Raw genomic sequence first — 9,359 nt, forward strand, 5'->3', positions numbered from 1 at the left:
CAACTAAATGATTAAATACAAAGTCATAATGATAGCAATATATATATATATATATATATATATATATATATATATATATATATATATATATATATATATATATATATATATGGAAGGGATCCATTGAGAAAGGGTTGAAAATAAGAAGGGTAAGAAGAACTCTACACCCTTGATTTAACTAAAATAAAAAAAATCTATGGTCACGACTGAGCCAAAAGGTAACTATGAAATAATTTTTAAAATGTTCTTAATTTATAACATAGTATTATTTTTTGTATATATAGTAACCAAACAAAATCAAAAAAAAAATCCTTCTCACCCTTCTCATTTTAAAATTCTTCTAATTTGATCCTATATATATATATATGTATATATATATATATATGTATATATATATATATATATGTATATATATATATATATATATATATATATATATATGTATATATATATATGTATATATATATATATATGTATATATATATATATATATGTATATATATATATATGTATATATATATATATATATATGTATATATATATATGTATATATATATATATATGTATATATATATATATATGTATATATATATATATGTATATATATATATATATATGTATATATATATATATGTATATATATATATATATGTATATATATATATATGTATATATATATATATGTATATATATTTATATATATGTATATATATATATATATATGTATATATATATATATATATATGTATATATATATATATATATATATATATGTATATATAATATATATATATGTATATATATATATATATATATATATATGTATATAATATATATATATATATATATATATATATATATATATATATATATATATATATATATATATCATAAATAAAATCAATAACTCTGAAAAAAAATGAGTGATTCAATTCCATTGATTTCCAAAACAATTTGTTTGTTTTTAAAACAATAGGCATCAGTAAGTTTTTTTTTTTTTGAAAATTTTCAATTCAATTTTTCATTAAATTGTACTAATATATTTTCAATAAATTTTATGAGATTGCCTCACTATAAAACGAGTCCTTAAAGAGTTTGTAAAAAAAAAAATAAAACAAGACTACAAATGAAAGCGATAAACCCGCTCGGGTCTTGTAATACCCGCCCATTTGAAGCTTTACGAGAGCCGAGAGGCAACGGCAAAGGGCAATATACCAACTTATACTAACGTCCCAAACAAACCCGCACAGCATAACAGGCCACAGGAGTCTTTTTGCGCTCTTCGGCGTGTGTCCCTCTTTTTTTTTATTGTCTTTTCTCTCATTGCTTCACTCACTCTCTTTCCTCTCCATCTCCTCCACCTTTCTTACTCATAAACCCTAATCTTCCCCCCTTTTCCATCATATCCCTAAATCGACGAGCAAAATCACTCGTGGTTAAACGCCTTTAACAAAATGGGGACTCTAGGAAGAGCTATCTATACTGTAGGGTTTTGGATCAGAGAAACTGGTCAAGCTATGGATCGTCTTGGATGCCGTCTTCAAGGAAATTATTACTTTCAGGAACAATGTAAGTTTTACTTTTTTTGATCTTCTTTATTTTCGGATCTGCTTTCATTTATATTTTATTCGGTCATTTTTTCCAAGATTTCGTGGATCAAATTAACTATGTTGATGAATATTGTTGACCATTTTGTTAATGTTTTATGATGAAAATTGGATGCTTTAGCTGTATGTTGAAGTTAGGTTACTGTTTTGTTTGTCCGATGATTTCATGAAAGAAATGAAATTTTGTTGGTTTATCGGTCTAATTAATCATGGGAGATTCATTATGTGAATGTCGAGGTTTTTGTATGTAGTTTATCTTTTAAGGAAAAAAAATGTAATACTACTATAGTTCTAAATGGATGCTGCCTCTCCTGATCTACCAAGGCGTGTTTGTAACTTTGGTAGTTCTGGGCAATGATTGTATTTCAAAATCATATAACGATCATGAATTTTTATGTACCTGTTCATAGGTTTATGCTTGTTAAATTTCTAGAACCAAATATTTTCCATCCGATGATCAGCTCAAAGCTATGTTGAGTCAAAATATAATGGTTGATTTGATAAGGAGTGGCTGTGCGAAGGACAATTTTTCAGTTATTTCATTAAATAGTGTATTTTTCAGTTATTTCATTAAATAGTGTATCCTGTCAGCCCGTTGGGAGGCAACAAGGGCAAGAACAAGGAAAGGGAGGGAAAGAGTCATAAGCTTGCATTTCCTTGCAAGTATTTTTAACTTTTGGAGATTTGTTTCAGCTAAAAGTGGAGAATGGATCTTTCATAATTTCATTAATTTCTATCCTCCATTATAAATTCAATTTAGGGAAATTGGATTCAATATCTTACCGTTCTTTCACTTCTCTCAAAGTTCCTAACATAAAGTGCTTGTGCTGCCATAAATGGTACTGCCGTACTGGCATGTTTTATAACATGACTTTACAATCCATGCTTTAAGGTTTTGAGCAATGTCTTGGTGTACACATACTAATGGGAGTATGACTTAATCAAAGTTCTAACTTTTCTAATAGTCTGGGGGCGTTTCAAGCAGTGTTTGTTTCTGAAATTCAAGGGCAATCACAAGTAGTTGAAGATATGTCATTTTTGGATTGAGCTCTTTTTAGTTCCTGTGTTTGAGATGACTCCAAAGATAACTCTGTTGGTCATGCTAGGACTGAGGCTATTCACGTTTTAAAGAGGTTGATAAAGAACTATAAGTAAAGGAAAAGTATTTGAATATGGTTTCATTGAGTTGAAGAAGACATATATAGCGTATCACAGACCATTATATGAATAGCCTCCACGCTAAAGGATTAGTGATGAGGTGTATCAAATCAATTTAAGATATGTATGAAGGATTGCCTCCATGTTAAAGGAATACTTGCTAAGGTCTATTAACGAAATCCTAAATGCGTATGAAGGAGTCACAACATGCATTCAGTCACCTGTACGCTAATTGGATAAATGAGCCTTTTCCGGTAAAATTGGATTTGCATGGGGAATTGTCCTTAAGCCCTTTCCTATTTGCTATAATATTTGATGAGTTGTCAAGATTTATTCGTGAAAGTGTTCATTGGAGCATGCTATTTGTCGACAGTATTGTACTTACAGAGTTACAATGGAAACCAATGAAGAACTGAAGAATCTTGTCTAAGTACACACGAGTTGAGTGTCTCATTGGCCGTTGCCTCCTTTTAAGGGTATGGTATGCCGTTTTCTAAATATTTCTAGACCCTGATCATAATTTTTATGAGCAGAATAATAATGATGATGTTTGAGTTCTTTTTGGGAGCTAATATTGTGGTGTTTATCATGTGGATTATCCTACTCAATGCAATGAACTTCCATACGGGGGAATGTAATGAGCATATCTCAGTCATGGTCTAGAATGGAGAATTAGTGGTTTGCTTTCGTTTATTGTGTTGAATTGAGTTGATCAATTTGATGCACATGTTGCTTGCAAAAGGAGATCTATGATTTTGGGAGACGGGTAGCACAAGTCACAACGTACTCGTATAGGACTATATTATGGTAAAATTTACCTAATAAATTGCTATGGACTGAGGATAGGGAAGGTGGACAGAAGGTATGAGAAGAGGAGAAGAATGAAGGTTGTATTAGAAAAGAAAAGAAGATTACAATAGCTGATTTTCGAGTGTCAGTCACTCCTGCCTCTAGTATTTCTTACACTGCTTAATCCTTGCTCTACTACTATTAAAAACTATTTATAGGGTTATAATCCCATATTGCTAGCTCATATAAAATCTAACAAAATTCATAACAAATTCTCCCCCCTTATTTTATTCCTTTCATTCTGTTGTAACAGCTTTGCCATGTCACTGTGGGTTTGTTAGCTCTTCTTGTGCTGCTGCATTTTTCTTCTTTCTCTTATAAGTGATCCAAATTCTCTCCTTGGTGAAGGGCATAGCATAAATCCACATTTTCGGCAAACACATTTTTTAGTTCAACGTCTTAGGTGTGTGATTGTGTTCTCCACCTATATTCCAGTTTCTTAGTTGCTAGTTTTTTCTTTTTAATGTTTTAAATCCTCATGACATTTTATGATAGTGGAATTTCTTTTTTATTACAACATCTTGTTTTCTTGCAGATAATCTTTGATTTATAAAAAGTATTTTTAAAAGATTTTGTAGTCCCAAAAGAATTTGTAATAATATTATTGAGAATTTTTAAGTATAGACTCAACGGTTTGAATATACTTCTAAACTATGCATACTTCTTTTGAAGGAAAATGCTCTATCTATGTTACTATGTGCGAGTATCACTATCTTGTATGAGGTGGATCTTTAATACTTGCTCTTTGGAACCAAATAAAAATTTAAGTTAGAAAATTTGTAATTTTATAACATATTTAAAGTCCAGGATCATTAAACTAATGTAATAAGGATCATTAAAGGTTATGATGAGTGAACAAAGGAATAAGTCTTTTATTATGGAACTATAAACATGCTAAACAAAAAATTCCGTAAAATGCTTCTCATTGAATTCATACTTAGAATTCCACTATGGAGAGCAATACTAGTTACCTTTTGTCCCAAGGCAATCGCAACATTAATGTTTGCACAAAATAAATAATACAGAAGTACAATACTAGTTCTTCTCCCTCACAAATTTGGGTAGGACGTGCTACCAAGTGAATTGACGTAGCTCCATCATTGGTTACCATAAAGGATTATATCACATTGGTACTTTGGTAGATTACTCATAAGGAGAATGGAGGGTGGAAACCTATCTTCTGTCAAAGATCTTCCAGTTACAGATATGACATTATGGGTTAAGTTTATTACTTTGTAATGTTGGAAAATGATTTTATTTGCTTCTACTGTGCTCATTGGTGTTCCTTTTGCAAACACTTGACATAGTTGGGTTTGTTTATGTACTTTCTTTTATACCTTTCTTTCTCTTCCATACCTATTTTAATATCCCTAGCTTCTTGTTAGATATTGATTTGCTAGTCAATCCCTTTAATTGAAAGACCAAAGCTCAACAACATTGTGAAATTGCGGTTTGTGTCATATGTTTATTTTTGTTTTAAAAGTACGTTTATAGCATGCCTGACCACATACAAGATGTGACCGTGTGATCCTCATCTCCTTGTTAAACTAGAGGTCAGTTAAGCACTTAGTTGTTCCTTGTTGAATTACCATTTATTAGTGCCCAAAAAGATAGTAAACGCATCAAGTCCATGTAGCACAGGTCACAAAAGATGCGACAATGCGAATAACAACACAATACCAAAGCCTTAATTTCAACAACATGGGGATAGGAGAGTTGTCTTCAATGCACATGGTGTTGAAAAAGAGCTTTCTTTTAATATCAAGATGACTGACTTTTAAGCAGTAGTTGTGTTTAGATATCAAATAATGTATGGAGTGTGACTGTAAATGATTTCATTTGAGTGGAAGGTTACAAGAAACTGTTGTTTTTAGATCAAGAAGTAGTGGTAAAGTGAAAGAAGGATTATGAACCAATCAGTTCTTGTCTGTGTACCACATTGGGTAAAATATAGCTGTTTTAGGTTCTAATTATTTTACTTGCCATTGTTCATGAATCTCGATTCTCATTGCAACATTTTTTTTCTTATATATCATGTAATTTCTTCAAATTTGTCTTCCAAATATTGCTGTCATGTATCACATATTCATGTTATCTAATAATTTTTCTTTATTCAAGTGTCTCGGCATCGAACCCTCATGAATGTATTTGACAAGAAGCCCATTGTTGACAAGGAAGCTTTTGTGGCACCAAGTGCATCTGTTATTGGTGATGTGCAAATTGGACATGGCTCTTCCATATGGTATGGATGCGTCTTAAGAGGTATGGGAGTATCATAATTCTTGCTAAATATAAAAACCTCTTCCTTTAGGATCTTGCTTCATTTTTTTGGGAAAGTTTTATTTTGTTTTTGACAAATTTAAATAAGGGGCATGTTTGTCTCTCTGTGTGTATATATTAGTATATGTGTAACCAAAGGCTCTTGTTTGCTTTTGTGCCAATACTTTGGTGTTTGTCTGTTGGTATTTGTGCATAATTGATGATTGAGCTTGAAACTTCCTGTGCCTGATCTACTCTTCTATTTTTGGAGTTAAATATTTTCCGTTGAACATCGATATTGCTAAATTGTGTTTTTTCTAACCGAAGGTAGAAACTTTGGTGTTCACATTTCACTCTTCACCATCTTTCATGCTTGACTTTATGCTTATTAGTAATTAGTGTAAAGTTGTTTGTGTGATGGTGTGTTTGTATGATTGAGGTTGAGGTATTGTATGGTGTGTCGAACAACTCCCCGCCTTTGTCTTAGGAATACTCTAAGCTACCAGTTGTCCTTTTTAGATTCTTATTATTTTTTTACTTAGTTAAACGGGCAACTTTGTGGTTATCTAGGTTCAACTGCAGTGTGGTGAAGATAATTTGAAGGATATTTTGTTATTACTAATAAATGTGTATTTTCTCTTTCACAATCAACCAACAAAATTTATAGCTTTTGAGTGAAATTATGGATTTATTGCTTTAGCATTTGCACTTTCCAATCCTTGGAAAATGAGTCTCCTTGTTTTTTTTTCCAACTTTCCATGCTACATAGAATGCAACAGATACATTATTAAAAAAGGGTGAATGGATGTGCTTGTAGTCTATTTGGCTCACTGAAATGGTGGTTTCTTTCATGTTGAAACTCGTAATGTTGAACTATATTTCATTTAGGTTTTAGTATCCTTATATCACCTACTAGCTTATACCTTATGAAAACTTGAACATAAAGAAACTGCAGTAATAGCCATCTAACTATTATGTCAATGTTTATGTGAGAGATCGAGTTTCCCTAGTAGGCAATGTGGATGTTATTATGTGGTTGGAACTTGCATGTCACATTTGCTTTTCAACTGAGTCTACTGTCATTCTCTTTTTTCTTTTTGAATACTCTTTCTTGCTTTTCAAGTATTTTTGTTTGGTGCAGGCTCTTGCTCCTTAATTTTGCTCTGTTGCTTAGTTTTTGCTTTATTCCCCATTTTGTACAGGGGATGTGAACAGCATCAGCATTGGATCTGGGACCAACATTCAAGACAATTCTCTTGTTCACGTGGCAAAATCTAACTTAGCTGGGAAGGTATTGCCCACCATTATTGGAGATAATGTAACTGTAGGTGAGTGACTAAAGGTTACTTAGTTTTAGTTGTTTTTCCTTGTGTACATATTTTTGTGGCCTGATGTGCCTTGAACAGGTCATAGTGCTATCTTACATGGCTGTACTGTTGATGATGAGGCATTTGTGGGCATGGGTGCTACTTTACTTGATGGAGTAGTTGTGGAAAAACACGCTATGGTTGCTGCAGGGGCCCTTGTGCGACAGAACACTAGAATTCCCACTGGGCAGGTCAAGATTTGCTCCCTTTCTATTACTAGGCCTGTGTTTTTTTGGAAGTTCATGTTTTAATTTTCAAAATGTGATGCCTGAACCATATAAAACTTGCTGAAAGATTTCTGTACTGGACTACATTGAGACATTTCTATGTTCTCTGTTTGCAAAACCATGATGTTTGGGGGTTGATGAAGGAGAATATGAGAGTTTGAGCTTTGAGTAATGTAATGACAAATGCAGACTGGGTACTTGTCATAAAATTGAAGCCTTTTGTGTTCAATTATGTTGGGATTTAAGGCTTTGGCATTATTATGCTGAATTAAATATCAGGATGCAAATTCTGGGATGTGGACTGGATATATGAAGTGCACGCCTGCTTGGCTTCAAAGAAATTTGGTCTTTTGCCTTTTAAAATAGGGAGTAGAAGTTTTAATGGGAAGATAACTTTTAAGGACGTGGATTTTACTTAAGTTGAACACATCATGTCAGTGAGCTCAGTTCCTCCCCTGCATTAATTTTCTTGAGCAACATTACATTGCCCCAATGCTACAAAATGGCTCTAATCTAGGTGGGGTAGGTTTGCATGCATGCAGTCTTACCTTTGTGATATCATAAAGATGTTGTGCGTCATCCTTGTTTGCACTGTCAGCTGTTTCACATTAGTGGACGTGGTTGAATGAGTCATTATGCTTTTGTCCCATATAATCCAAAACCTAAGGACTAGGTTTGTGTGGTATCAGGTATGGACATGGGGCTTATTTGACGCAAAGTTAACTGGGCTTGAGGGTAGTTTTTATCTGTCCAAGTAGCTGGACGCTGTCATGTTTCCTTTTCTGTGAAGGAGTAGCTGTTTAAGAAAATTGTTACTTGTCTCATATTAGATGTGTGCTTATACCTTGTAATAAGATTATTTAAATGTATGCAACATTTCTGAATGCAGGTGTGGGGTGGAAATCCGGCCAAATTTATCAGGAACCTTACTGAGGAAGAGATAGCTTTCATTTCTGAATCTGCCTCTAATTATTCTAACCTTGCAAAGGTTCATGCAGCTGAGAACGATAAGGGCTTTGATGAGATAGAATTTGAGAAGGTGTTACGAAAGAAATATGCCAAGAAGGATGAGGAATATGACTCAATGATTGGCATTGTGCGAGAAACTCCCCCAGAGCTCATCCTTCCCGACAACATTCTACCAGATAAACAAAAGTCGTCCTAAATCAAGCTTTCTAGCAAAACTTATCCCTTTGCTGGGGTTTATTGGTGTTATTTTGTCAGCTATGCTCGGTTATTTTACCAAGGGTGGCTTCTTCAGTTCCAATAATTGAAACGATTGTTTTCCTTACAGTTTCGGGTTTGAAGTCCACCCATTTTTTATTGTAAGAGAATTTTGATTCCTTGCGCAATGTAACTCTAATGTTAAAGATAATTTATTTGGGATGTCAATTCATCCATGAAGTTTCTTTTGTAGCTGCATCTGTTTCACCGTATTGCTGGCATTGAAAATAAGGTCATTGCTTGACTTGTATTAACACCTGAAGTTGTATTTGAAGAGTAGATTTAGAAAGAAGAATGAAACTTGGTTTTATTTCCTGCAAAATGGGCATAGTGGCTTACTGCTTATGCTTTTCTGACGCTAATCTAAGTCATACCACCTTTTGTTTTTAATACTTTAGTTGCTAGCTACTATTTATCAAATAATAATAAAAAATAATGTGAATTTAAAATCATAGTCAATTGAGAACTATTTACTGCTTATAACTTTGCAAAGGAGAGAGGATGTAATTAATCTTTTGTTTAGATGGTAAAATAGAATTTTTGTCACGAAGGATAAAAAGAAAAATTTTCTTTTATTAGACCAACTTTACATTCTCTTTAACTTAAATCAGTTAAGTTTACTTTTTAAATGAAAACGTGTATAATGAATTAAGGTCATATAAAACTTT

At 32.5% G+C, this 9,359-nt stretch overlaps 1 protein-coding gene across 1 annotated transcript; it reads left to right on the forward strand.

Moving 5' to 3' along the window:
- The first annotated feature begins 1,231 nt into the window (after positions 1-1,231).
- Positions 1,232-8,945, forward strand: LOC130808177 (gamma carbonic anhydrase 1, mitochondrial). Its single transcript, XM_057673644.1, has 5 exons — positions 1,232-1,569; positions 5,733-5,876; positions 7,076-7,201; positions 7,280-7,431; positions 8,357-8,945. The coding sequence occupies exons 1-5, from the start codon at positions 1,455-1,457 to the stop codon at positions 8,630-8,632; spliced, it is 813 nt and encodes a 270-aa protein (XP_057529627.1). The 5' UTR covers positions 1,232-1,454; the 3' UTR covers positions 8,633-8,945.
- The last annotated feature ends 414 nt before the right edge of the window (positions 8,946-9,359 follow it).

The sequence above is a fragment of the Amaranthus tricolor genome, chromosome 3 (genome assembly GCF_026212465.1).
Source record: "Amaranthus tricolor cultivar Red isolate AtriRed21 chromosome 3, ASM2621246v1, whole genome shotgun sequence".
NCBI classification, from domain to species: Eukaryota; Viridiplantae; Streptophyta; class Magnoliopsida; order Caryophyllales; family Amaranthaceae; genus Amaranthus; species Amaranthus tricolor.

Bases quoted from the DNA above. Each gene is read 5' to 3' on its own strand.
- LOC130808177 (XM_057673644.1), top strand. From the start codon at position 1,455: ATGGGGACTCTAGGAAGAGCTATCTATACTGTAGGGTTTTGGATCAGA. The intron at 5,877-7,075 runs GTATGGGAGTAT...CATTTTGTACAG, and splicing joins GTATGGATGCGTCTTAAGAG to GGGATGTGAACAGCATCAGC. The intron at 7,202-7,279 runs GTGAGTGACTAA...TGCCTTGAACAG, and splicing joins TGGAGATAATGTAACTGTAG to GTCATAGTGCTATCTTACAT.